This window comes from Manis javanica, chromosome 14 (assembly GCF_040802235.1).
Source record: "Manis javanica isolate MJ-LG chromosome 14, MJ_LKY, whole genome shotgun sequence".
NCBI classification, from domain to species: Eukaryota; Metazoa; Chordata; class Mammalia; order Pholidota; family Manidae; genus Manis; species Manis javanica.
In genome coordinates, this window is record NC_133169.1 from 366,742 (window position 1) to 394,622 (window position 27,881).

At 48.3% G+C, this 27,881-nt stretch overlaps 1 protein-coding gene and 1 long non-coding RNA gene across 3 annotated transcripts in view; one reads left to right on the forward strand and one right to left on the reverse strand.

Annotated features, from left to right (window-relative positions):
• Nucleotides 1–1,939: 1,939 nt before the first annotated feature.
• Nucleotides 1,940–27,881, reverse strand: part of MROH9 (maestro heat like repeat family member 9) — a 46,420-nt gene continuing 20,478 nt past the window's right edge. Inside the window, exons 8-21 of the mRNA XM_073221751.1 lie at nucleotides 26,405–26,523; nucleotides 23,417–23,566; nucleotides 21,219–21,373; nucleotides 18,887–19,052; nucleotides 18,240–18,382; nucleotides 17,641–17,778; nucleotides 16,148–16,268; nucleotides 13,170–13,307; nucleotides 11,604–11,780; nucleotides 9,306–9,458; nucleotides 9,093–9,209; nucleotides 8,481–8,583; nucleotides 3,897–3,959; nucleotides 1,940–2,386 (exon numbers count right to left, since the gene is read on the reverse strand). Coding sequence (XP_073077852.1) covers nucleotides 2,079–2,386; nucleotides 3,897–3,959; nucleotides 8,481–8,583; nucleotides 9,093–9,209; nucleotides 9,306–9,458; nucleotides 11,604–11,780; nucleotides 13,170–13,307; nucleotides 16,148–16,268; nucleotides 17,641–17,778; nucleotides 18,240–18,382; nucleotides 18,887–19,052; nucleotides 21,219–21,373; nucleotides 23,417–23,566; nucleotides 26,405–26,523 — 2,051 coding nt within the window. The 3' untranslated portion in view covers nucleotides 1,940–2,078. The remainder of the gene's footprint in view (nucleotides 2,387–3,896; nucleotides 3,960–8,480; nucleotides 8,584–9,092; nucleotides 9,210–9,305; nucleotides 9,459–11,603; nucleotides 11,781–13,169; nucleotides 13,308–16,147; nucleotides 16,269–17,640; nucleotides 17,779–18,239; nucleotides 18,383–18,886; nucleotides 19,053–21,218; nucleotides 21,374–23,416; nucleotides 23,567–26,404; nucleotides 26,524–27,881) is intronic.
• LOC140846188 (uncharacterized) lies at nucleotides 6,907–11,632 on the forward strand. 2 transcript variants are annotated; one of them, XR_012125107.1, is made up of 4 exons: nucleotides 6,907–8,389; nucleotides 8,737–8,842; nucleotides 9,342–9,939; nucleotides 10,046–11,632. It is a non-coding gene; the product is annotated as an uncharacterized lncRNA (long non-coding RNA). The 2 variants fall into 2 exon arrangements; XR_012125106.1 differs by having other exon boundaries at nucleotides 9,342–11,632.

Below are 27,881 nucleotides of genomic sequence, written 5' to 3' on the forward strand. Positions count from 1 at the left end.
GAGGCACCGAAATCACAGTCACCCAAGGCCACAGGGCCAGGAAGCAGTGGGGCTGGGGTCTGAACCCACGTCATCCGGCTGCTGCAGAGCCTCGGGGCCCAACCCTGCTTTCTGAAGGGAGTCACAGCAGGTGGGAACTGGTAGTCACCGCACGGGGGGGGGGACAGCCCTCATGCAGTCACTGACTTTGTTCTCAGAACTCCTGGTCTTCATCATCCTTTCCTCCCTTCAGACAGCAGAGATGCAGCGCCCTTGGGGATGGCGCAGAACAGAGCCCAGAAAACAAAAGGACTGAACGGTGGGCTCTGGGCATAAGCCAAGATTGGAAGGGGTGCCTCTCATCTCCCCCAGGCCAGGAGGGCTAGTCTCCCCGTGGCAGGGGGACAGCAGGAACATGGGGTGTGGTCACCCCTCCGTTTGGTTCCCTTGATGGGAGAGGGGAGCATGCGCTCCGGGGGCTGCTGGCTGTGGTCCAGAGGACCCGAGCCTCCTGCCCTCCGTGCAGGCTGGGAAGCCCAGGGAACCTGGTCAGGGTCCCTGTTCCCGGACTGCACGCAGTGGGGATGCAGAGAATGAGGACTCAGTGCCTTAGGCAGCCACACCTGGCCTCACAAGAAGGCACCGATTCTTTCCAGGAGAATTTCCCCATCTTGATTCTTCATATAATCATATCTGTGAGGTTCTTTTTGCTGCAGAAGGTAACCTATTAACCAGTTCTGGGATTAAGAACTGAGTATCTTTCAGGGGCTGCTATCCAGCCTACCCCGCTATGCATTCTGTTAGTCTGGAAGTTGGAGAAGGAACTTTGCGCTGATTTGGCAAAGTGGATCTGGGACATCAGAGCCCATATTTGAAATACTATGGATTGAAGGGAAAATTAAAATCATCCGTTCTTTCATTATTTTTAATATGAAGTAGCAGTCATAAATACCTGAAAATTGTTCTTGGAACACGAAGGCGATGTGTCCCAGTGCACCAGGATAAGCCAGCCGGGGTCCAGCGGAGGAAGGACTGGGTGTGGCATGAGCCCTGTGGGAGCAGGTGAAATAGCCTGGGCACGGAAGATGCTGAGGCGCGGTCTCTTCGGGGCATCCAGGTCTGGGTGAAGAGGCGGTGCCCACAGGCCCGGCGCCCTGCTGGTCTCCACCACTCATCATGGATGGTGGTGATGCAGGCGTCCCACAGGACACATGGGCGTCCTTTGCCCATAGAACCACCCCACCTGGACCAGAAGCCAAGGAAGCTGGAGAAGGCCCATGGGAAGGTGGAGGGGCTACGCCACACCAGCACGGAAGTGGGCAGAGAAACAGAACCACACGTGGACTCCAGGTCCAGGTCACAAAGCCACAACACCTGCCTCGAGGGGCATGAATGGCTCTCATCTGACCAGCCAGCAGGTTCCTGCAGCTGGAGCGGTTGAGGCTGGGGTGGGAGTGGTGAGCTGAGTCCCAGCCCAGCAGGCCTCCAAAGATCTGTGTTTGAGTATCAGCTTTCTTATAAACCAAGATGAAGAGTGAGATGGATCCTGGTGGCAGTGGGGAGCCAGTAAACCATCGGGTTGCATTGCAGAAAGCTAATGGCTCTGAGCTGGTAGCCGCATGATCGTCCTGGGGTCTCAGCTCTGCGGACTGTACCCACAGTGAGCTCTCAGGCTCCGCACAGGCTTCCTGCCTCCCTGTCTCTACCAGGAGCCTCTTCCCTGGCTGCCCCGCTGCTTTCCTGCCTCCTCTTCAGTGGGCACCGCCCCGGGCATCCTCCCTCCCAGCAGGATGGAAATAACCCCACGGGTGTAGCTAGACTGACCTCTCTGAGGACGGGGGCCTTGTCTGTGTCCCCACTGCCGGGCACCGAGTCTGGTACTGAGAAGGTGCTCAACAGATGTGTATGGATCGACACAAGTTCCAAGAGCTTCTCTCTGCTTATATGATTTTTCATTTTATTAGTGGGTTGGAGGAAGTAAGGCTTCTGGGCACCATCAGGCAGAGAAGCAGCAGATTCCTACATTTGCAGTGAGAGCTGATAGGGGAGTAAAGACTCCAACACCCTTCAGAAAGGCATCTACAGATGCACTCAAGTTATCAAGAGGGAGAGGAACGGGTCCCCTCCTCTGAGGTGCACCCCTGGGCACCGGTGAACCTGCTGCTCTTTGTTAAGAAGTCCTCATGAGCCTCGTAGGGAAGGGCCTCCCCATCACTCTGTCTGCTTGACCAGTCACAGTTATAGAGAGGTTTCAGTTTTTTGATGTACATGCAGTTAAACAGTCTTCGGAAGCTTTGTTTAAAGATGGAGGAAGTCAGCATGTGGGTTATTTCCTTGATAACGTTATTCGTTATCTCTGCCAACTCTCTGGTCACAGGGTCCTCATCCTGCAGCACCTGGTCCACAGCTGTAACAGCAGAAGGGCCGTTAGCTTGGGGCCCTGCTGGGAAGCCCGTCACGGAGCCCTCCCTGCACAGTTTCTCTGTGTCCAGGGGGGTCATGCTCTATCCCCACTGTCCAGGGGGGGTCATGCTCTATCCCCACTGTCCAGAGGGGGTCATGCTCTATCCCCGTCATCCAGGGGGGTCATGCTCTATCCCCACTGTCCAGAGGGGGTCATGCTCTATCCCCACTGTCCAGGGGGGTCATGCTCTATCCCCGTCATCCAGGGGGGTCATGCTCTATCCCCGCCAGCCCTCATTGCCAGAGAAAGGGACAGATTGACTAGCCAACCCATGTCTAGTGCTAAGCTCTGTCGTGTGCTAAGCATTCTACTGGGTAGCATGTGTATTCATGAAGAGGTCCACCATTGCTCATAATAATGAAAAATTTGAAATCAGTCTAAATGTCCATCAATAGGGACCTGCTTACATATTAGGAATACCATTAAATGAGATAGCGCACGCACATCCGCATGGTGATGGAGGCCCGCATTTCTTGGCATGCAGTGATGTTTCTGGTATATGGTTAGGTGAAAAAAATGTCTAAAACAATATGATGGTTTTAAGAGCAAATGTGAAGTAGCTCATGTTAGGGATGAAATACATATCAAAATGTTAGTGTCATTACATCCAGTTACTAGGCTTGTGGGAAATTATTATTTTCTTTCTTAATGAAAAGAAACAGAGAGACAAAAAAGAAACAGGTTTGTAAAAGAGGACAAGGAGCTGAAGGAGGAAGAGACCTGAGAGGCATGGAGGGAGCAGGCTGTGGGCAGCGGCACTGAGCACGTGGGTGAGCGTGGGCCCAGGGGGTGAGAGAGGGGGGTGACGTGGTCACTGGGGCAGCAAGTGCCCCGCAGGGTGGGGGGAGATGGCCCTTGGGGAGGCTGTGCGTGGGGGGCGGGGCACCCGGGGAATCTTTGCACTGGACCCTCAGTTTTGCTGTGAACCTAAAACTCTAAAAGAATATTACCAAGAAAAGGAAAGCGGGCAGCTGCCCTCTTGTCTCCCTCACCTGTGTGTCATTCTGACCCTGTTGGGGAAATAGAGAGTAAGAAAGAGGGGGGGATGCTGAAGACCTGAAAGTCTGACAGGATAATCGCCTCCCCTAATTCCCCCTGGTGTGAGTGTGCGTGGCCTCTGCCTGAAGGAGCTGCCCTGTGGGCTCTGCACACCCTGCAGTTAGGACACCCCCTCACATGGCAGGGCTGGAGACCATTTGTTGGCTGGATGAATGAATGAATCCCCAGCTCTGCAATTCTTAAGGGGGCTGGGATATGACAGGTGTTAGATGGAGAGACTGGAAAAGGAGAGAGACAGGGAGGCAGGAGAAGAGACAGGAGGAGGTGCCCCGTCCGCCACCAGCCCTTCACGGGCTCTGGGTTGACTTCCGGGCTCGGCACCGCTGTGGAACTCGTGTGTGAACTGGGTTGCCGACACCTCTGCATAAAGGAGTCATTACAACTTCATACTCACCGTCCAGAATAATCTTGACTTCATCTTTGAGCAGCAAGTGGCCACCCAGTTTTGTCAAGTACCCTGAGGACAGAGTGAGATTAAGGTTACCCCCAAACACGTGTGGAAATGCACTCTCTCATATCACTGGGCTGCCCTCACGGATGTCTTCACAGAAAAGCATCTCTTGATGACACTTGAGTCCGGAGCAGGCTCCACGCCCTTCCGCACCTCCTCCACCCTCCCAGGACATTCTTCATCCCTGTTAGTTCACTTGTTTCCACTTGGAGGAATTGGCAAATAGAGTTTACTAGAAACACAGCAGTGCTCAGCGGCTCGCCCGTTGACGAATCATCTACGACTATCTTCGCCCTACAGAGCAGAGCTGAGTAGCTGCAGAGACCAGAGGGCAGTAGCCCCAGATATTTACTGTCTGGCACTTTACAGAGTTCGCTGACCTCTGCTATGTGAGGGTCCGTCTGGGGATGCAGCACGGCTGGTCTGTTCGGTGGTGGTGGGCTATGTGGTTCCAGTTTGGGGCTGTTGTGAAAGGCGGTGTTATTATGGGCATTCTCTCCGTGAGCTGTGGCCTCCATCTGTGTGCATGGCTGTTTGGTGTCCAGCTCGCAAGGGATACACTTATGCTCACTTTAATCATCACCGCACACTTCCCACGTGGCTGCACCAGGGCTTATGAGTCACAAATGAATTCAAGCAGAATTTGATCAACTGTAAAACATGGTAAATTAAGCACAATGCCAGCAGGGCTTGCATGGGTGTGATGTCTGCTGTGTGGAAGAGCAGTAGGTGGTGGGGCCTCAGTGGGCAGAAAGTGCAATCCATCGCAAAGGGTGATGGTTGTGCAGGAACGCAGGCTCAGGGCAGCCTTCTCTCCCCCTTTCCCTCCCGAAATAATTGGAAATCCAGATGCTTATGTGAAAACTCCCAAATTTTAAGGGTTGGCAGTTGTGACTCCAACTGCCAATCCAATGTCATCATCCCCTGCTTGCCCATCCGAAAAACCATAATTGAAGCATGTCTGGCAACTAGTGGTGGCGCCGGGCAGCCCTGGTCCTTGCAGGTACAAGGTGAACTGGCTGGCAGTTGGAAGAAAGCCTTAAAATCGGGAGGCCCAGACACAGCTTTTTGCCTTTAACGTTGTCTTCTTGGTGTAATACTGTTGAAATCAGAAGGTGACCAGTAAACACACATGGGGATAAAAGCCACAGGCGAAGGCAGGGTGACGCAGGGAACATCTGTGTAGCACACCTCTCTCACCTGTGACTGTCAGAGGGTGAGTTGTCTGGAGAGGAGACCGCTGGGCCGAAAGAGTGTGCATCTCACACTGGGACGGGTCCGACCAGGCTGCTCGTGTCGCGGTTTGTAGCCATGCACACTCTCACCACCAGGAACACGATGGCCTCCTTCCCGCAACCTGGGCAAAGCTGGGCCCTAGAAACGCTTGGGTCTGCCAAAAACATGTCATCCTTGTCATTTGCCTCGCGTTTTGAAGTGGTGAAATTTTTATGTTTATGAGCCAAATAATGTTTTTTTTTTTTCACGTTGCTTGTCCATTTTGCTAGTGGCTTATCTGTCCATTTGCATGGACTTCTAAGGATGTTTCGGACGGTAGGAATTCACCCTTCAGACGTGAAGTGCTGTAAATATTTTGTCCCAATTTGGCTTTTGGCTCTGTGTATAGTGGTTTTGCCTTGCAGAAATGTTTATTGTCTACGTAGTTGATCAAACTTTTCTTTATGGTTCCTACATTTTGACTTTTACTTAGAAAGATCTTACCCATCCCATGACTGTAAAGCAAGTTGTTCTGTATGATTTTATTTAATTTTATTTGTTATTATGGTTTCATTTTTATCATTCAAGCCTCTGCCTGTCTGGAATTTATTTTGTGTAAGGAATGAGACAGGAATAAAAACAATTTTTAAAATTCCAGATGGCTCGCCAGGCGTCCCTGAACCATTTGAGGAATATTCTTTATCTTCGTCACTGTTACTGAAAGCCAACAATGATTCACTTAAAAATACTACATGTTTTGGTGTTTATTTCTGAGCAGTATTTTGTTCTAAGTGATTTTCATTCCTGTAGCCAATTAATATCCAACAGGCTACTCACTTTTGTTTTTTTGGTTAGGATTTTCTCACATGATAACTCTCACATTATTTTTAGAATCAACATTCAATTTTTGGGGAAAAAAACCTTATTCATATTTTAATTGGCATCTCATTACTTGTATGGATTCATTTAGGAAAGAATTGATACATTCAAAATTTTGATTCTTTCTTTCCTAAAACGTGGGTTATATCTTTCTATTTATTCAAGTCTTTGTATCTTTCAGTGATGTTTGCAAGTTTTCTTCATGGAAACGCTGTGCACATTTTGAAGTTTCTTTTCAGTCTCCCTTTCTTATGTCTGTCTGTACACCCTCCGCCCCCCTCCTCTCCCTCCCTTCCCCTTTTCCTCCCTTCTTTACTTATCACCTTTGTAAAAGGGATCTTTTCTTCTCTCACAGTTATCTGCATTCATGTGTTCCCATCTGCAAAATTTCTCTTGGTGGTTTTTATTTTTGTTTATTTTGTTTGTATTTCTCATTTTTTGTTCTGTTGGATTTTTGTGGTTTTTTAAATTAGGTTATTACACCTAATACATTCTGGATATTTGTATGGTTTTGTTATGTGTTTTGAAAATATTTTCTCCCAGATTGTTGCTTTACTTTCATGCTTTTTTTTGTCTTCAGAAAAATTCTGCTTACTTTTGGTTATGAAAATATACTACATTTTCTTTTAAACTTTTTAAAAATTTATGCTTTGCATTTACATGGCTTGATACACCTAGACTTAATTTTTGTGTAGCGTGTCAGGTAGGAATTCCTGTGTGTATGTGTGTGTATGTGTTCCCAGGTGTCCTGGAGTTTTTATTGGATAGCCCATCATTTCTGACCTCATAATGCTGCCAGTTCTGATTTACATGTCAGGTGTCTATACATGTGTGGATCTGTCTGTCTGCAGGCTTTGTATTCTGTGTCTTAGATGTGTTTGTCTCTCCTTAGGTGAGTACAGATTATCTAAAATTCTATACCTTTATAATAGATCTTTACAGTTGTGTGTAATAAATACAACAATTCTCTATAGTTGGATATAATTTTGCTGAATATAAAATTCCTCAGTCACAACTTTCTTTCTACTTAGGGTTCTGTAGGTACTATTCTACTATATTTTAGAGTTGCATATAAAGTGGAGAAATCTAATGACAAATTTATTTATTTTGTAAGTTATAGGTGAATTTCTTTTTTGCCTAAATGCTCAAAGAATTTAACTCCAAAGTTCTCTGTCCATACATAGAATATGCCATATATGTATTTCCTATATCTGTGTGTGTGAAACAGCAATCTGTTTCTTGCTGGCTTTCATTTTATTTTGCTCTCATTTCTCAACCCTGCACTCCCCCATCCCTTACTGGTTTATTAGCAATCTCTCTTTTCTCTTCTGCTGGGTGCAATGTGATTGTTTGTAATGGTTGTAAACTTTATTCTTACATTTTTCTCTCCACCTTTGAGAACTTAATTTTCATGTGCCTGTATCTACACTTTAGGTCTTTATTTCCAAAAGTTTGGATTCGCAGAAATATTTATCATGATTTTCAATTGTTCTGTAGACACATTTTCTAAAATTTGATTTTCTTCTTTCCTGTCCTTTCCCCCTGGGACTATACCTCTGTAGAAACATAATGCCATTTCCTTTTTTAGTTACTTACTTTTGGATCTTGCAACATTACACACAGACAGCTATTGGTAGAAAGTTCCAGGTAGAATCCAGGATAGCAGGAATTTGTTCTGGTTTGAAATTTCTATGACACCGGGTTTTCTGAGCTTGCGTGTGTATTGATTCCTCTCTGATCACACAGATCATGAGCTCAGCACTGATTACAATTCAGTTTGTCTTCTGCCCTGACCGACTCCTCTCTCCAGTGACGTGGCTGTCTTCTCTTGGTCCTTGGCACCCCTGCTATGCCAGGACACCAAATAGGGCCTCGGGGAGATCCCACTACCAGGTTGGGAGCTCGATTCCTGTCACTCCTAATGAAGGATTACTAATTGATCACGATGGTGACAGTCTAGTGGAGAAAGCCTGCTCGGTCAGCTCTGTCCAGGACAGAAGCAGCAGTCACCTTAGAGAAGCTTCCTGCAGCACCCCCCAACCTCCCAGGACCTCGCAGGCTTTGGCAGCTCTTCTCTAGGTGTCATTGCCGTGATCGCAGGCATCCGCGTGTGGTGGTGACGCTGTTGGTGCGGTTTGTTCTTCTTACTCTTTGGGAAGTGGTCTTTGTGCCATGAAGGGGCTGAAACTGTGAATTTTATCCTGTTGCATACACGTCGTATTATAATTAATCACACAGCTGTGCTCACTGTGCTTTACAAAAGACAACTCTGTTCTCATTACACATATAAACTTCTGTTCATCACAGATTCCACCATGCAGTGCTGTCCATCATAAACTAAGGTAATTTATGATGTTTTCAAAGACTTCCAGCTGCTACTCCATTCTGTACCTCTTAAGGCAAATGACGCGATCAGAATGGAATTTTATTTACCTATTAAAATAATTGATGCTCTCTTCAGATATGGCTGGGAGCTCCTCAGGAACCCTAAGATGTCATGTATCAAATCCATAATGCAGCTCCCATGGGAAATAAGCTGAGAATAACAAGGGAGAGAAGCCAGTTGTTGAAAAAGCACATTTGCCCCCTCTGGAGAGGCTTTTGGAGAAAAGCAGCTGGTTGCTTATAAACTGGGGCAGGTGCACAAGCGGAGAGCTTCTGTGTGTGAACTTGGCTTTTCTGCCCACAGGGTGGACTCCCCAGCCCCACTGTGTTCCCACCCTTGACTGGCGCTCTCCCTCCCCAGCGTCTACTCCTGCAGCTCAAACTTGAGAGGACCAGCTCATTAGGGGAAGGTAAAACAATTTCAGGTTATTTGGTGCTCTTGAAGGCCGTTTCTCCCTCTATACTGTCTGTGGCTCAGAGTAGGTGGGTCGGAAGAAGAAAACTAGGTGAATGGCGAGGGACAGGCACTGGGAACGTAAGTCTGCTCCGGTCCCAAACCCCGGCTGTGACCTCTCGTGTGATTCCCTCCATCCCCACCTCACCATCACCACGTTGGGTGTCCTCCCAGGTTCCCAGGGCAGTAACCGCGTGGGCACTCACCACGTTTTTGCAGATGTCCAGGACCACTAGGTCAAAACTGTACTGTTTGTCTTTGAACAAATGTGGCATTGACCAGTTTAATTCCGAGGCACAGATTTCTAATGTAAATTTACACGCCTGTGAAGCAGGAAAAGGTCAGTGACGGTTTGTTATCTGGCGGTACAAAAACACTGATTCTAGGCAGACCGAAGAAAACAAGATTCCAGGACTTACTCTGACCACTCTTGTCTCTGTATCTTCTAAAAACAGGATCAGAGGCACGAGACCTCTGAGGACCACGTGCCTAAGCATCGACTTGTGCTGACTCATGTCCCTGACCAGCTCGCCCAGCTGCTGGACAGCCATGCTCCGAATGCTGCTGCTGTCCTGGGACGTGCACACAGATACGGCGTCACTCCAGGACATTACTCTAAGCATGTTTCATATGTATGCTCACATTTTTACATAGGTGTTTAAACACATGTATATAGTTATACTCCCTATGTGTATATATATTATCTGTATATGCACACTTATACATGTAAATGAAATTATTATCACTTATTTTCAGAAAATATACACCCTTGAGTCTAAGTAATCAGCTCTTCTTAGATTTGTTTACCAAAATTCAGATTGCTTTAAAAAAATCCTTTGTGAAAGCTTCTTAAATCTAAGAAGACAGTATTTAACATCCTAAAATATAAACTGGAATCATTTATATAACTTGGGGGTAACTCCTGTGAAGACCCTGAAGTAAGGTGAACCGCTGTGTTCACACGCTGCAGTGCTTGCAGAGCTCAGGGGGTACAGAGGCTTCTCAGGACAAAGAGGAAGGCAACCGGATTACAAGGACTGCGAGAGAAAAACTGTAGGTCACAGGAACAGGTTAACTTTTTAAAATATAACATCACTTTGCAGTTTTTAAGAAACGTTTCTGATTTCAATTAAAATTTTTTTTTCCTTTCTGTTCTCAGGAATGTATGGATAGATTCCCAACAAAATATGAATGGCTAATATGGCTTCATATATTCCTTCCCAGGGGTGGTTGGGGGATCAGCGTGGTGGTGATCATCATATATCACGGGCTGGACAGGCGAGGAGATGAGAGAAGCGGGGAGAGGACAGGGCCTGGATAAAGGGGTGCCTGGCCTCTCTCAGGGAGGGCAGCCCCCTCCCCACACTGCTGCCTTGTGGGTGTGTGGGCTCCAGTATTCCCAGACCTTCTGAGTTTCCCTCGCATGTAGGATTTTGTGAGCACTCTCCCAGTCTGAAAGTGTTGGAGGCAGGCATGCTAACCACTGCATGGTTACGTGAACTGGGACTCCACACTGTTGAAATTACAGTTTTGTCCCCCAAAGGTTGAGTAAGTTTGTGGGAGTTTTTGTGTTTTCTTGTGATTTGGAGGAACATGGTAACGTAAGTTCATTAGTATCCTGATATTTTTCTCTGTCTCCAGAGAATGACTTAGGGGGACTTGGCCAAGTTTCTTCTCTCTCTGGCTTCCCTTCTTTTCATATGGTTTGGTTTGATTCGTTTAGCTTTGTTTCATTTTGTTTTTCCTAATGATTTCATTTTGAAAGTACTTTTTCACATGTACCTTTCAACTATTAAGCTGTGTCAAGTTGGCCAAATGCTCACTTCCTTTTACCTCAGTTTTCTTAGATATAAACTGGATAATAGCAATAGAGTTATTTAGAAAATTATATGGAACAGCACATGTAAATATTTTGATAGTGCCTGGTGCATAGCAAATGCTCAACAAATTTTAGCCACTGTTATTATCATTATTTTTATCATTATGTCCTTAAGAGAATAATTGTTTCCACTGAATTGTGTCTTTCTATGATTCAATAATACTGTGCCCTCTTCAATGGAATCTTAATAATTAGGAAAATGTAGAATTTGCCAAAATAATTCTATAAAATAATTCTCTGGTTCACAAACAACTCATCAGAGAATCTTTTAAGTAGATTCCCCATGACATACCAAGATGTTCTTGCTTATGAAAATACATGACTACCATCCAGTTTTTCTAGAACGTGTTTGCCATACAAGATCAGAATTTTCATAATGCACAACTTTCTGATGAGATGCTTTTTACATACAGCTTTGTGGGATAACAATACGCATTTGGGGCATGACACATGGCCTCTAATCCCCAGGGGAAGCTCCTCTCTGCTGTACAGGTGGGGAGACAATCGGATTTCACAGCTCGTAGGAGGCAGACGGGGATTTGAACCCAGGCAGCCCAGATGCAGGGCAATCAATAGACAGTCACTCAGCCACAATTCCTCTTTCATCCGAGCACAGAGGCTGTCTTTGATTGTCCTTTCTTACAGGCAGACTTTTCCAGGTCTTTACAGTGCAGTTCAAAGAGGACAGTACTGAGCTGACTAATATTGTTAATTATGGACAAGAAATGGTGGCTTTCCACAAAATGACTGTCTTCTGTTGACTGATTGGGGCTGTAACATCACCCCTCAGCCGGGTTCAGCTGAACTAGAGCATCTCACATGGAGCTGCGTGACTCACATGGTCCATCAGGGGACAGTAGCTGGAGGCGATCCTGGTGCACAAAGAGAAGTAGGTTGCCTTGTCCAGTTTGCCTAAAAGTGTTCGAAGGGTGAACAAGGCCTGAATTACAACCGTCTTGTCTTCGGAGAGGAAGGTATCCAGGATGGATATTAATAAGCTGCTGACATTTTTGATCTACACAGAAGAAGAGGAAAATGGTGGGATTTTGGAACTGGATGGAGCCCTGAGTTGGCCTGTGGGAGGCCCACCTGTGGGTCTGGGCAGCGGCTAGAGATCCTGGGGCAGAATCACAAGAGTCATTAATTGTCAAGTTGTCAAAAATTTTGTACCTATCAACAAAAGTCACTATTAAAAATTAAATTTTATAAACTTAGAGATACATAGAAACAATGGTAATAAGAAGTCAAAACTTACCACTTCTTATTTTTTACATCTTACACTTGTAAACATGTGCTGTTATTCACACTGTTGTGTCGAATGGTGGGAATATAAATACTGGTGTGTACTGTGCATCTCTCCCCCACCACGTGCAAGGGTGTCCCTTTGATAGCTTGGAACCAGCCGTGGTGGCGGTATTTTCACCGGAGAAGTTGGTCTTATTTTCAGAGACCTAATGGGTAAAACATTTACCAACACACCACCGGTAGTGTGACCCCTGGGCTAACCTACAGTGACCTATTTGTATATAAAAGCCTCTGAGCCGCTAAGCCAGGTGATCTGCATCAATTGTAAGGCAACGAAACATGTAAGGCAATGGAAAATGCTTATGAAAAGCAGGCACCAAAGAAGAGAAGGAAAGGGTGCAAAGAAAAGGGTGAAGAAATAAACACTGTTTGCCAGTAACCCCCAGAGGCCCCTCGTGTCTGGCTGGAAAGTCGCCTTCACTAGCAGGTGGTGCATGAGACCTCACTGCAGAGGCGCTCCATTTCCCTTTCATTCTCATGGACTGACCTTGGCATGGAAGCCCCCTTTCAGTTGTTAATAACATTGGGAAGGTCATTAGACGAGGCAACAGGTAACTTTCCATTTGCAAAAAGAATGGACAGAGCAAACAGACCACGGCTCATTTCATTCTAAATGCAAAACGGTTCCCACTGGTAGGCTCAGTGCAGAGAACCATCCACACAAGACGTGGGTAAGCAGCCTCCCTGGCTGTTGTGGTTCTGAGATGGAAGAGACGGCCAGAGGTCAGAATCAGTGACGTTTGCCTGGAGGTGACCAGCGGGGTCAAAGCCTGGGGGCTCTGAGACAGGCATTGGCGTGCATGCACCTGTGCATGTTGGAGGGAAATTTCCAGGTCTCTGTGGGGCTGAGCCTGTAAGGAGGATCTCATGAAGGGCACTGCTGGGAAGTCTGGGAAAGTGCTGGGAAGTGCTGGGGCACTTTTCTGGGAAAAGCACAAGTAAGGGGTAAACACCACTGAATTGACTAAATGCATCCTCCTTTGATGGTGTCTCAGCTTCACAGACACTGAAACATCCGTGTTTTACCAGTGAGGACACGGCGTGGTATCAGATCTCAGACTCCCACTCCTGGTGGCGCAGACACAGACCGCACGCGCACCTTGTTGATGACCGGGGCCATGCTGGCGATTTTCCGAAGGCTGAGTTTGCACACTGCGGGATTGGAGTCCTTGGCCCAGTTTCTGAACAGAACCATAAATTCTTCTGGCAATGGGCCCTTGAAGAAGTTATTCAGAAGCTGAAAGAAAACAGTTGATAAGTTTATAGGCGGAATAAAGGCCGATGCACAGTCTCTGCTTGAGGTGTAAAAATCAAGACATTTTCAGTGAAACTGGAACACAAGTTACAGTAAGACTCCGAGTGCTTGTAAGGAGCCTGCAGATGTTTCTGTGCTCATAGAAGGAAGGAGAGGAGAGGGACAGTAGTGGTGGGAAATACATGCTTTGCTATGTGCATACATGTAAATTGATTACGGTCAGGTGGCTGAGCTCCTTGATGGCGACTATTTATACGTGTAGGTCAGGCCCTGTGCCAGTCAATGGGGAAACAACAGCCTCGGCCCAGGGCCATGGGGTTTATAAACCAGCTGAGGATGCGGATACTGCACATGACCCCATGTTGTGGAAAACTGTACTGTCCTAATGAAAACATTGCTGACTGTGAGCCACAGTACAGAATTAGACTGTGTCATGTAGATTGAATTTAGAAGGAAAGGCGATACGTAGATTCAGACTTGAAAGCAGAGTGGCATTCGTGAGATAAAGCGTTTGGAGGAGATGTGTTCAAGGAGGGTGACCCATGTGCAGAGGCCCTGGGGCAGGTGAAGCAGCTGTGCCTGAGCACCTGAGAGGTGCCAGGTGACAGGTGGTCAGGGAAGTGGAGGCTAGAGGGTATGAGGTGGCAGGGCAGACAGGGCGGCTGGGCTGGGGCCTGGGGGCCAGGGGGAGAGTTTATCTTAAGCGGCTAATGTCCAGAATGCAGACGCAAATATCAAGAACCTTAACGCATCAAATGACTAGCAGCCAAAATAGACAGATTTTAAGTGTCTCTTATGAACACAAGGACAGCTTTATATAAAAACAATTTTCATGGGAGAATTAAAAAATATCACTGAGACACATCGAGTATACAGAAAAATAGAGAGCAGGGGAGGGCGAGTGGGTGAGAAGGAGGAGAGACCATAGATACTTTGTGATGCCAAAGAACTTGCACAAAAATAATGCCCAGATCACAAAAATCAGTGACTTCCTGGTCACGGGGATGGAAGTGCGGCATGGAGAATATACTCAACGATTCTGTGACATCTTCCTATGTTGATGGACAGTAATGGCACTAGTCGGGGTGACGATTTAATAATACGGGTAACTGTTGAACCACTGTGTTTTTTACTTGAAACCGATATAAGATGGCATATCAACGATACTGCAGTAGAAAAAATCAGTAACTTCCCTAAAGCAAAACATTTGAAAATCACCTTTAAAAAATATACCATTGTATGTATAATAAAAGAAGAAACCGAGAAGAAAGTTTAAATGGAAAAAAAAGAAAGCCTATAAACACTTGGAGATTTAAGAGAACCGTCTTCCCGTTTGTGTGTCAGAGCCGTAAACTATGGAGGAAGCCACCCACTGACAAGGGGTCCTTAAGAAGCTGTGTGGGGGACACTGGTTGGCATGTCTCCCAGGAATCCATTTGGCATTGAAGATCCATAGCCTGGAGAATGTTTACACTTTTTAGTAGTTATTTCAGATTCTTGGAATCTATTAGAAGGAAATAATCTAAAGTATGAAAAGAAAGAAGATTTAGGCACTAAGATTTAGGCACTATTTCCATTTATATTAGAAGAAAACTGGAAATAGCAAATGGATATACATAAATGGATACATGTCGATAATACTGTCTTAAATTTGCAGGCTGATAAGACCAAAATAAGGTAAAATACTAGAATGCATGCTCATAACAAAGCCACGTGGCCTCAAGATGAACTGGCAGGTCAGGGCTGCCCGGAAGTTCCGATCAGAGAAAGTAGTGGAAGAATGTGGTCTCCACTGAGTCTCGGAGGGACAGGCAAGCGGTTCACCCATAGCAAGGAGCATTCTTTCTGATGCCAAAGAACTTTCACAAAAATAATGCCACTCACGACAGGAGAAGCAGTTAGTTCTCATTAATGCAGATCTGTCACATTAATGATGCTTATGTCAGTCTTATGTACCTTGTAAATTTCTTCTGAACGTAGCATTTTAGGGGAGCTTTTTGGACTGACTTAATGTTTGTACGTTAAAAGACAATACAACAAAAATAATAAGTCCCATAATAAAAATGAGATATTTGCATGCATTAGGCCAGTTTGAAAGACACTAGATTTGCCACGGCACCACTTGGCCAAACTGATTTATGCGTCGTCTGAGAGCTTCACAAGCAGGCAGCACAGTGCAAGGATGTGCACGTACAGTTAATTCCCAGTTTGGCTGACTTCACGTCAAACCTCTGAAAATATTTGGCCTCGCCCCTTAGACCAATACTTCTTACTATATATTATTTTTTTTGGAAAATTAGATTTGACTCAGATCATTTCAACTTACAGAACTTCCAACATGCTTTTTAGAAGCAAGAGCGCTTCCTCGATTTCCTTGACTCAAGCGTGGCATTAAAATATATGGTGTAACACTCTTTTAAGAAGTAAAACAGCCCCTTATCTTCACTTCACCCCATTATTTGGACTGGAGAGTCTGCAGTGTTATTTGGCCCCAGGTGTTCCATCTTCCATGAACCCAGTTAGCCCGTGATACACTTTAACAAGCATGTAGAGATACATGATCTGGTACTACACAGAAGAAAATTAGTGTTTGCGCAAATCCCCGGCCCCTGGGAAAGGACCAAAGCCAGCCCGCGGAGCAGGCCAGAGGCACGACGCTCTCGTAATCCTCCACCTCATGCCCAGGACTTGAGGCGCCGTCACCGCCAGACTCTGGGTGAGCGCCAGGGTTCGGGGAGGGAGGTGAAGGGTGGAGAGCTGACTTAGGGCTGGGTAGGGGCGGGAGATAGAACCTGGTTGCTCGGTCTCCCAGTCAGACTCACTTCCATGAGGAATGTAATTGTGACGATACTGTTGTCGGACATTCTGAGCCCCTCCACCGAGAGCTTGTAGAGATACTGCAGGGTCTGTGGGAACTGCGGGAAGTGATGCTCGCTGAGAGTTCTGTGAAGGAGGACAAAGCGCCGCATCAGCACAGAAGGTGGGACACCTGCCCATCAGCTAATGGCCGCGAAGAATCATTTTCCTATTTTCTACCACCCAGATAACAAGAAAGATATTCTCTAATAGTCCCTCATCAAGCAGCCCCATGTATGGGCTCTGCACAAATTCTGGGAACATGTACTTGGACACTGCCATCTCTCCTGATGCCCGTTCTCTTTCCTGTTGCTCCCACCCAGTCCATGGAGCAGAACACCTGGTCGCCACAAACTGCCATCCATGTCTGAGCAAAGGGCTGGAAAATGAGTCACACTGTTGATCCAAGATGGCTACGCAGGTCACCTTTGTGACTTTAGAACAAGTTCTTCTCTTGAATGATATAAAGACCAAGAGTTCGGGGCTCTCCGGGGCTGCTCAGGAGGAAGGTGGGGTACCCTGATGCCCTTAGCTATTCTCCTGACACGTGGCCGTCTGGCTGGCCTGGATCAGATGGGCAGTGGCAGGATTGGGCAGGATGGTGTGACAGACCCCCTTTGAGGACCCAGGTCAGTGCTCCAGACTGGGGCTTCTCGAACTTCAATGTGGTGCAGATCACCCGGGTTCTTACTAAGGTGCAGATTCTGACCGAGCAACCAGGGACTGAGCCAAAGCATCCTGCGCTTTGAACCCCCAGGCAATGTGTTCCTGCTGGTCTAGAGATCATGCCTGAGCAAGATGAACTGAGGTGCTACAGGGTGGAGTGACTCAACGGGGCCACGGCAGGGGCGGGCGAAGCACACGCTCGCAAAACAAGATGTGCTCCTGAAATCCACGCGCAAATCAGATGTTTTGAAAGCACCGAGACCAGATGGACGGCACCTTCTGGGTCAGTGCTTCCCAATGGGCCACGGGGCTGTGAGTCGGCGCGTCTGGGTTCCTCATCAGAAAGACCTGATTTCTAATCAGAAGCTTGCTATTCACAAAGAGGCTAACGAGAAAGAAATACCCTTTCTAGTACAAGAAAAGTAAAATTCCTTTCTGTTATATTGTCCCACGTGTGTCTGTCTCACTGAGAGCAGGTTTTGTTGACCCTCTTAAAAATGGAAGTCCGTCTACAACCGTCTAATGCCTGCAGAGCCAGAATGGGGAAACGGGTTCCCTGCCAGCTCTCCGAACCTGACGGAGGAGCAGCCTGCTCTGTGTTGCTGGGTACCTGGGCTAGACAAGAGGGCAAGGGAAGGGAGAATTGCCACAGAATAAGAGCCCCTCAAAGTGAGTGGCGAAGTAGAAATCAGATGGCACCTCGGATCATCAGGAGAGACTTGGAAGAGGGAGTGACTGACTTGCAGAAGGAGGGGCAAGTGGGCTGAGACCCCGTGCAAAGACCTGTTCTTACTTGGCGATGAGGTGGATCCCATGGTGGTGAGACAGCTCATGAGAACACTGGCTCCATAAGTTCCTTCTCTCGAGAGCACAGTCCACCTGCTGCAGTCCGGAGCAACTCAGCAGAGCCCGCAGGGCGTCCTGGGCAAACCTGGCCCCAGAAGGGAGCAGGGTCACCGCTGGGCAGTGGCTGCCATGGAGTTAAGTGTGTGTGCCCTACCTTCTCGTTCCATCCCGGGCAGGATGCAGCTTTGGGAAAGGGGCCGTTTCGCAGAGAGGGAGCTGGCCAGCTGCTGTCCGCCTCCCCGATGAGCAGCACCTGGGATGCGGGGTGGACCTGTCTACGGACTGTAAAATCCCTGCTCTCCCCCCAGGGACCTTGTGGCTGCAGGAATCAACCTGTTCTGCGGGGCAGCTCTTCAACCCCACACACACTCCGGGGAGGTCAGCTGCCTCTAGGTACTGAGGACTGGCTTTTCTGGGGATATTCTGCCTTCCTGAGAGGAGGAGTCTGCAGGGAAGGGGTGCCCTGCCCCCGGGATACGGATACCGGATATGGGGTGTAAATGACTGACAGCCCTTATTCAGTCTCAAATAACAACACCATCTCACAAAGGCCTCTCCCCAGTGGTCAGTCTCAGGCTGCTGCTGTAAAACAGCTGAAGTAGGAGGGCCATCAGGAGCTGGGGGAAGAACTGGGCCACCGGCTTCCTGTAAGACTTCATAGGCAGCAGTGTGCACAGGGCCTGGCATGCCTGCAGGAGAAAAGGATGCCGGTGGTGTCTTCTCCCTCGAAACCCCTCACTGTGCGGAGGGTGGGAGACTGTGCAGCCCCCACCCCCTTGAAGCAAGCCGGGCAGCAGTGTGTGCCCATCATTCAAGGACAGGAGCTGTGCTGAGGTGCTCTGGCCATGGGCTTCCAGGGCCCTGTCCACTGTGCCCTGGCTGCCAGCCAGCAGGAAGCAGCCCCGTTCCCTAGGAGGGCATGGCCCCAGCCCCCCTCACACGGGGCGTGAAGAAGGCAGGTCCCTGTGCGCCTAACGCCCAGGGCAGAGGGATGGCTAATGAGAGGCAGCCGTTTGCTCCGCTTTCTTGTCTGTGTCTCTCACCGGAACTGATGGCCCTGTGGCCAGGCATGGTTCACGGTGCACACTGAGTAGGTGTGTGTGGGGCGAATGAACACTGAGCGCAGGACTGCGCCAAGCGGGTGGGCGGGGATGTTTATGGCTGGGGAAAGGGCACAGTCGTGCGTGATTTACCACCACAGGCATCATGTTGGCAGCATCCATAGAGAAGCGTCTTTTTTCCATTGGGCTGTCCTGCGTCTGCCCGGGCTTCCCTTTCAGGATCAGCAAAATTGTCTGCAGCATGTGAGGGGCCACGCTTGACTCAGAACCGGCTGCATGCCACATTAGTAGCAGAGACCTGCAGACACAGCCCCCGGGGCCATCAGGGGGGCTGCAGACGCACCCCCGGGGCCATCAGGGGGGCTGCAGATGCACCCCCGGGGCCGTCAGGGGGGCTGCAGACACAGCCCTGAGGTCCATCAGGGGGGCTGCAGACACAGCCCCCGGTAGCCACCGCAGGTATTCATGTCCCATGTGTGACTGTGACATGGCTCAGGGAGAGTCCTGGTTTATATGTTTACACAGCAGAGACACTGCAGACCCGTCCAAAACAAACTGATATCCTACTTCGAAAGGATGTTCTTGACAGCAGAGAATGAGCTTCCATAAGATCTTCTGGAAAACACAGTCTGCAGGCCTGCAAGTTCATTTCCTGCTGGTATTTAAACATCTGCCCAGCTTGACGTCTGGAACTGGCCAGCTCCCTGTGCGTACACCATTCTCTGTCCCGCCTGCCTGTGACCTTGTCTGTCCAGGGTAATAGAGTATTTAAAGACTGGCATGAAAATACAGATTAACATACAAATAGAGGCCAGTGGATAGAACTAACTAGGTGCAAAACAACATAGAAAACTAACAACATGAATTAAAAATTAGAAAATTAAATTTAAAAACAGAGCTCAGAGGAGGGGGCTGTTTTGCCAAATGTCACACTCTTAGCAACACAGAGTGACTAGGTCCTCGTCTTCTGGCCACCCCTCTGGTCCCCAGCCCCTTCCTTACATGCCCAGCCTCTCTGCAAGGTTTCTCCTACGATGGCACATTTAGGAACCACTCTACTGCATGCCCGTGGCAGCACACAGGCCCCTGAGGGGACATCATGCTTCTTCAGTGACATATTCCTGGTGCCCGGTCAGCCCTGCAGGCTCTGAACGCTGTGTCAGCCTTTGCTTCGAGGGCCTGGCCCAGGGGCCCGGATGTGCCCAGCTCCTGAGATGCATTGGAGCCACTCCCACCTGCTCTCCCTCTGAGAGCCATGGCCACACTGTACCCCACTCCCCCTGTCTTGGTCCCTTACCTCTTGGCCATATTTCTGTGATCAGATCTTCCCGTGTTTCTCTGGTTTAGCTTCCCTCCAAATCCTAGCCTTCCCCAAACCTTGCCTAGTATTTCACAAAGCCTGTGGGCGACCGTTTTAATTAGGTCCAACCTAACCAATCACGCTTTCTGTACCTCCTCAGGACATATTGCTGGTATTGGAGTCATTGGCACCGTTTATCTTATGTCAGTGTGGGCAGATACCCTCTCTTCCACAAAGTGCTGGAAGGCTGGTGTCACACACACACACACAGCAAACTTAGTTTGAAATGAGAATTTGGTTTCCAGGAATTTTCTAAATAGTAAAGCTTCCTAAATAAATACCATCTTTGAGTTGGAAAAAGGAAGTTGTCATATAATTGGTCTAGAATTTTGTTGATTTCAATGCATCTTTCATAGACATCAGCTCATATAACAGATTTATAAAAAACGTTCCTCATTTCACAGCTGGGGGATTGTGGACCACCTCATGGCTGGGATATGGTTCAGGTCAATTGTTTCCAAAGCCTGAATATTTGCCATAATAAAACTTCCTGCATTTTACCCTGTTTATAGTGGAGAAACAATGCCTTCCTTTCCAGTGTACCAGCTGCAGAAAAGGGCTGAAGTCCCTGAGCAAGGCCTTCTATGGGCCTGCTGGGACCACAGCATCTGCAGGACCACATCGGCATTCTTTTCTTCTTAAATATTTATTGTGATTGTGGGCCATGAATTTCAGATCAACAGTTAAAGGACAGGGGACTCCCAATTATATCTGGGAATTTCAATGTGTCATTATCTTATTAGTGGGTTGAAGTACCTTACATCTGTCCTTCATAAACAAGGAAAAAAAACCTACTGAATTTTACCACGTATTGGGGAGAAAAGCCTATTACCCCTTTGAAGAGAGGTTCTTTCCTCTGGGATATGCAGCAGAACACAGTTAAAGCCTTGGATCAACACCAGTGACTGATCTTTTCTTGACGGTCTACGGTGAGCCAGGTAGTATACACGGATGTGAGAAACATACGAGATCTTACTCAGGCCCTGCACTCATCCCCCACGATGTGGCCTCTTTGAGCATGCAGGCAGCCAGACCTGCCTGGCTCCCGTCTCTCTGGCTCTGCAGGCTGTGAGCAAACCCTTGTGGAAGGCGTGGGGGCCTTACTTGTCTGCAGGGACCGGACAGTCCATAAGCTGAAAGATGACCGTCTTAGGGTAGGTGCGTGTCAGCAAGGTGATGATCTGCAGCATCGCGTCCTTCACGACGTGGGAGGAGTTTCTACACAGCTGCTTATAAATAGCATCCACGATCTTGGACACCTGGAAAAACAATTGCACGAGTCAACAGGCGTCTCCTGTCCCACGGCCACTCCAAACCGAGGCGTTTCTTGGACCTGTGAAGTCAGGCCCTCTCAGCACGACCAGGACGGTGGCCGGCACTCGCAGGAAGCGATCTAGGAGTGTGACCGCCACCGCGAGATATTTACTACTGGGATGAGGAATAAACCTGTGCCGTGACTGATGGTGGGAAAATACCCTTTTTTTAAAAAAAAGTTTATTTTGTGGGGTTAGACTTCATTATGTAAGACACATAAGCTCAACATAGAAAACACATGTATAACCCAAGTGTTGAGAAGAAAGTCAAGATAACGGAACGGAATAACAATAGAACCACATAGTTCAAAAAAGTGTCTGACGGCTGAGGAAGATGGATCTGCCCATGGGAGAGGCGAGCCGCATGGGGGACGGCCCGGCTTGGTCAGTGCTGGGCCCTAGCCTCACAGGCTCTGCTCATGGCCTCATGCCAGCTTTATTTTTCCCCTTTGTATTCATTCTAGCTGGATCTGGAATTCATCTCCACTGAATGGTTGTATGTTCAATGTCAGATTTAATCCACTGAGATCACCTCCCTTCTTAGTTTGAAAATACTTCTAGGAAACATAAGCTGAGCACTTGGTTGATGTGACCTTAAGTCCCATTGCAACGGCCTCACATATAACTTAACTACCTGTGCATAACCCTCTGCCCTGAACAAAAAAAATGACAAGTGAAGGGTTACGTCATGCAGGACTGAGGCTCCGCATGCAAGTGGGAGATGCTGACACTGGTCTGCACAGACCCCACGGCTTCAGTCCTCAAGGAGAGATCTGCCACATTAGGATTACTCAGAGATTATAAATCCATGTATCAAAGTGTAATACAGGGGTTCTCAGGGATAATTTAACCACACACAATTTTTCCTCATGACTGACTTCAGAAGCTGACCCCGTTTAGGACAAGAGCCCACGGTGCTGAGCAGTGGGGTTCTTTGTGGGAGCTGGGGTGGGGCGCCTAACTGCCAGACCCCAGTTCTGTGGAGTTTTCCTTTGTGTTGAGAGATTTTCCAGAGGGGAGGCTGGTGGTACACGCCTAGTCTCTGGCTGGCTTCTCCTTTGCAGGAACTCTGCATGGCACCACTGGGCCTCCTCACAGTTCTGGATGAGCCACGACTGGGTCAGAGAGGGGCTGTCCTGGGCCCCCAGAGCTCCCTCAGCGGAGCCGGCCTTTGGGAACACCCCTCAGGAAGCAGCCCTGGGCTCTGTGGAAGGCTGAAATGATGCCACAGGAGGAGAGAAAAAGGGCCACCTGCAACCTCCCTGCCTTTCAATCTTTCCTTGCTGACCAATAAGCCGGGGGTGGAGGGCGATGCGTGTTAGAGGCAGTGTGCATGGCCGGAGTGAAGCAGACATGTGGGGTCAGCGGTGCAGTGCTTCCACTTCTGGGGTAAGGATGCCGTGAAGTACGAGTTGCATTATTTTGTTGAGATGAATCTCTCACACTTACATGTATAACCGGCACTGAACAATCTGAAGCTGGGTGGTAAAATTCCTGCTCACAATTTAAAGTTTTAGTTGTTGCCTTTACTAACAGAGACATAAAATAGAAACTAAAAACACAGTGGCAAATTGAGAGAAATGGTGGGGGAAAGGGAAACACCCCGTGTATTTGCTCATTTACAGTCCTTTCCTGTGTTTTGAACAAGAAGCCGCACATTCCGTATTACGCTGGGCCCCACAGTTAAGTGGCCGGCCCTCCTGCAAGCTGAGGGCCCTTAATGGTCACACAGGGCCTTTCAACTACAGCTGTCCTATTTCCTTGTTACTAATGTATTTATTTTAAAAATGCGAAACAAAAACGGTGAAATGCTATGATTTGGCATGATGGGTATTGGGAGCCTTTTCTGTATGCCTGAAATATTTCACACAAAAAATATCAACGTGATATAACGAGCCATAGAGGTGAATAGATATGAAAAGAAGACATGCAATAAAGGCAGAAAGAGCATCAGAGAGTGGCCGCTCCCGCTCGGGGCTGGCGCCTCACCGCGGTGACCTTGTGGGTGTGATGCTCCAGGATCAGCTGCAGGAGGGTGGCCGCCTCGGACGCCGTGGAGCCATCGGCCGTGGAGAGGGCCATCAGGAGGGTCCACACGAAGTCGGTCAGCAAGGAGGGCTGCAGGCTTTGCCCTATGATCTGAAACCAGGGGGAGGCGTGCTCAGGCCTTCCTGCGGCAGAGGCGGCGGCTGACCTCCGGGGTGGGTGGGACTCAGCCGTTCCGGCTTCCTCCCCCAAGAAGCAAGTCAAGGATTATATTTACTACTGTGTCGGCATGAAGAGGACTATCGTTCAAACTGAATTACTTTTGTGCTTATTCTTATGATTTTTAAAGCAATGAAAACACTTCCTTTGGTTAAGTCAGCTCTGGGGCGGGCCCGGGGGACGTGGAGAACTGGGGCATTAAAATGAGAAGGAACCGTCCAATGTCGACTTTGCCCCAGGTTAGCTGTTCAACTATTGGAGATTATTGTGGCTTTCCTCAGCTTTGGAAGTGGGTTTGCTCAGATCAGAAACAAGCTTGACGAGCGGAAGACGCAGGAGGGGACGGAGCCCGAAAGGTAGGGTGGCCGAGGGTCTCCCAGGGAAAGATCAGGGAGCAGGAAGAGAAAAAGCCCTTATGTCCGCAGTGAAGCTGCCACCCCGACAACCCCTTTTAAGAGGATTATCTGCGGACACAAAATGTGAGCAGAATTATGTGATGGGGATCATTTGGTTAAGGAAGATGAATGAGCCACATTTTCTCTTTTTGTATGTATGTATCACGTCCTTGCATATAATACACACATACGTACACATATAGTCATTCTTCCAAGGACAGGAGGAAACCGCTCTTGTCAACAAAAGCTGTTCTGCAGCCCCTTTAAGGGGATGAAATGTAGCTCTTTTTGGTGGGTAGGGCAGGACTGAGGTCTGAGCGAGGACATATTCTTTACAGCTGTGGAAGAAGCCAAAGGTGGGCCGCTGAGGCTTGGAGAAGTGGACTGAATTTTATTAAGTTTGTCCTGCTTTAAGAAAGCCAGATTTTATTCTTTAAGATGTTGAATTAAAAAGAAATCATTGTAAGGGGGACTGATCTCTTTAGAATATTTGTTTACTCAAAGAAATACTTTATTTCAATGTCTATTTAAAAGCTGTAGAAGGAGCAAGTCCCAGTGGGACCTGGAGCTGGTGTTAGGGTCCATGGGGGACAGTGGAGTGCATCAAATGAGAGGGTCACCTTATAAATGTGGCCAACACATGGCTCTTCAGAGACATACCAGTCACATGGGACGGGCTGGACTTGAGGGAGGCCTTTCTCTCCTCCTCTGTGTCCCTATTATACCATCTTATTACACAGTTCCAATGACAGTCACTGTGATAGCTGCATAACATACTGCATAACTGATATTCACTTGTCGTTTATTTCTCCATGTTTGACCTACCTTTATTTTTTAAGTCACAAATCTGTGAGGAGCCTCTTCTCATAAATAGATTCGTCATGTGGAGACCCTGCCTCTCTGCTCCTGTGCGCGGGGGTTTCTAGTTTTCTGGGTGTGGCTCTTTTGCTGCTGCCGGTTAGTCTGGGACTCGCGGGCCCCCAGGAATGTGGCGTCCTCTCTCACAGTGGCCACTCCGCAGGGCAGCCCCTTACTCAGTCAGCTGCTTTTCAAAAAACCCCGTTCTCCTGTGTGAAGGTGCTCTGCTTCTCACCCTCTTGCCACAAACCTCGATGCTCGCCCTACTGTGTGCACCCTTGGACTGGGGATCCTCCTGGTCCCCAGCTCCACCTGAGAACCTCGCTCCCCCAGTCCCAGTCTGCCTCGGAAAGCCCTCAGCCCGGGTTCCCAGCTGCTCCTGTGTGCAGAGCCGGCCCTAGGCCTGCACAGCCTCACAGCTGGAACTGAATGTGGAAGCCAGAGCATACGCCCCAAACGGGAGGGTTTCTAAGTGTGCAGGACGTCAGGCTCCTGTCAGACAGGACGGTGGGCCTGGGCGCAGGCACGGAGAGCCTTGTGGGTGGCTTGGCATCGGCCCAGGGGAGGCTGCGGTCCTGGGCTCACTAGCCCAGCCACGCTCAGGGTCTGTCTCCAGGGTACTGGAGGGGAGGATGGGGGGCGTAGGAGTTTCTAGTAAACCCACACAGGTCGTTCTTCATGCAAATGAACAACATCATCAATCAGGCTTGCGGTTTTTGAGGGGAGGTGGACCAAGAATGCTCGGTCTTGGAAGCCGTGCAGTCGTGCAGACAAGCACACAGGACGTCCCTGCAGCGTCCAGTCGTGCTGTGTGCGATGTCTCGGCCCTGCACCTGCTCGGCGCCCACAGCGCCCTCTGTCTCAGCCACGGGAGGGGAGGCTCTGTTCTCCATCTGTGGCTTTAGGAGGAACCTGAACCCTCCTGGTCCGAGACGGTGTGGCCGGAGGGGCTCCCCGGCAGCTCTGCTGTGCTGGACCTCCCAGCTTTGAAGAACCTGAGGGACCCAGGGCTAGAGAGCCCCAGGGCCTCCCGAGGGTGGGGTCAGTGTAAAAACTATGTACTTGGTGCTCAGGCTTATCACTTAAAAATATTTTGATTTAATAGGTTTTTAAAAATCTGTATCACAGTATTTTGATAGTTTCTGAGTAAATTATACTACTACTGAAAAGCCTGTTGATTGGTGACTCCATTAATTTTGCTAGAACTTCCTCCTTTTTAGTGACCTGTTTGTTAGCCAGACAAACAAAGCATAAAACTAGGAAATGCCCACCTCACTTGCATTCTATGAGGGTTAAATAAAGTCGGATAAATTGCTGCCATCAGGAAAAATAGGCACCCTAGTGATTAACATGGAACTCGGGGGGCCAAATACTCCATATATTGTTCACTCTTTGCTTCACTACATTTTTTAAAAATGGAAAAAATTTACTGCAAATGTAAACCCTTGCCATAAGTTGCTACTGAAAGTAATAATACACATGAAAGAAAAGCCGTGGGATAAAGTGGGGGCTGAGTTACCTGAGCAAATTTGGTTTTGTCCCTTTGCAAGATCTTGGGCAGGAATTCCATTTCAGAGGGAGAGAAGGAAAGGCAATGATTTCCGGGCTTGCACATTGTAGTTTTATTTTTTTCAATATCTGCTGCGTCAAAGAAAAGAGCTCAAGGTTTTTACTTGGTCACTGGCTCTTTGCACATGTTTCCCTTTCCAGACCCCTCTTCTACCCTGTTCTGGGGACCTAAGTTTTCTGGATATTTAACTATGTGATAGTTCAGTCTGATGAAATATTGTGGCTGTACTGGCCCAGAGCTTATGCAATGTTTAAGAGAGGCCTCTGTGAATAGGATGAATACATAACTTTCATAGGTTGGCCGGATGTCAGATACAGTGAGGCCCTCAGACACGCGTCCTGTGTTCTGGGAGAGCCACTGGCTGGACAGTCTAGGGGAGTGGACTTGGGGTCTCTTGCAAAGAGCTGGGGGAGTGGCTGCAGGACAGCCAGGAGCTCCCAGCGGAAGCTGCAGGGACAGATGTCCTTAGTTCCAGAGAAAGCCAGTTTTAAATAATGTCTGTGAGCTCCTTAACAGCTTTATAGGGATGTAGCGGATAAACTACTTAACTGTCCAATTTGGCTGATTTTCATAGATGCACATAACCATGAAAACACTAGTGCAGTCAAACACCAGCCAGCCACCCACCCCATTCATTGCCCCCAAAACCAGGTCCTTTTTAACCCCCCACACTGGCAGACAACCTGGACCCAAAGGCAACCACTGGCCTGCCTTCTGCCAAGTCTGTGTTTTCTAATTTTATGTGAGTGGACTCATGCTGCTACTTGGCGGCTGTGCGTGGATGGCTGTCTCCATTTCCTGAGGCGCGCTATCCTGCCGTGTGCACAGTACCCACCCACCGGGGCACTCGGAGGGCCGCCAGTTTGTCAACAAGCCTCTTATGGATGCTTGCTTTCATTTGTCTTAGGCAAGTACTACGTGTGGAACGACTGACTCGTGTGTTAGATGCATGTGTAACTTTTAGGGTCCTGCCCCATGATCTTCCAAACTCGCACCATGTCCCCTTCCCTGCAGCAGCGTAGGGGGGTTCCAGCCGCTTCACATCCTTATTGACACGTGGGGGGCCTGCCTTCTCAATTGCAGACATTCTGATGGGCGGGTAGTGGGATCTCATCGCAGCTTTTAGCTCGCATTCCTTTTATGACCCTCTTTTGAACCTCCCGTGATGGGTCTCCCTGCCTTGGGTGCTTCTTGGTGGAATGGTTATTCAAACCTAATGCTGTTTTTAACTTTGGTAATCTGTTTCCTTATTGAGCTTTGAGTGTTCTTAAAATTCAGGATACAAGCCTTTTATCAGATACGTAACTTGCAAATATTTTCTCCTAGTCTTTGGCTCACCTATTCCCTTAACAGTGTCTTTCAAAAACAGAAATACTTATTTTATCTTTTTTTCCCCCTATTTATAGATCGTGCTTTCAGTTGTGCA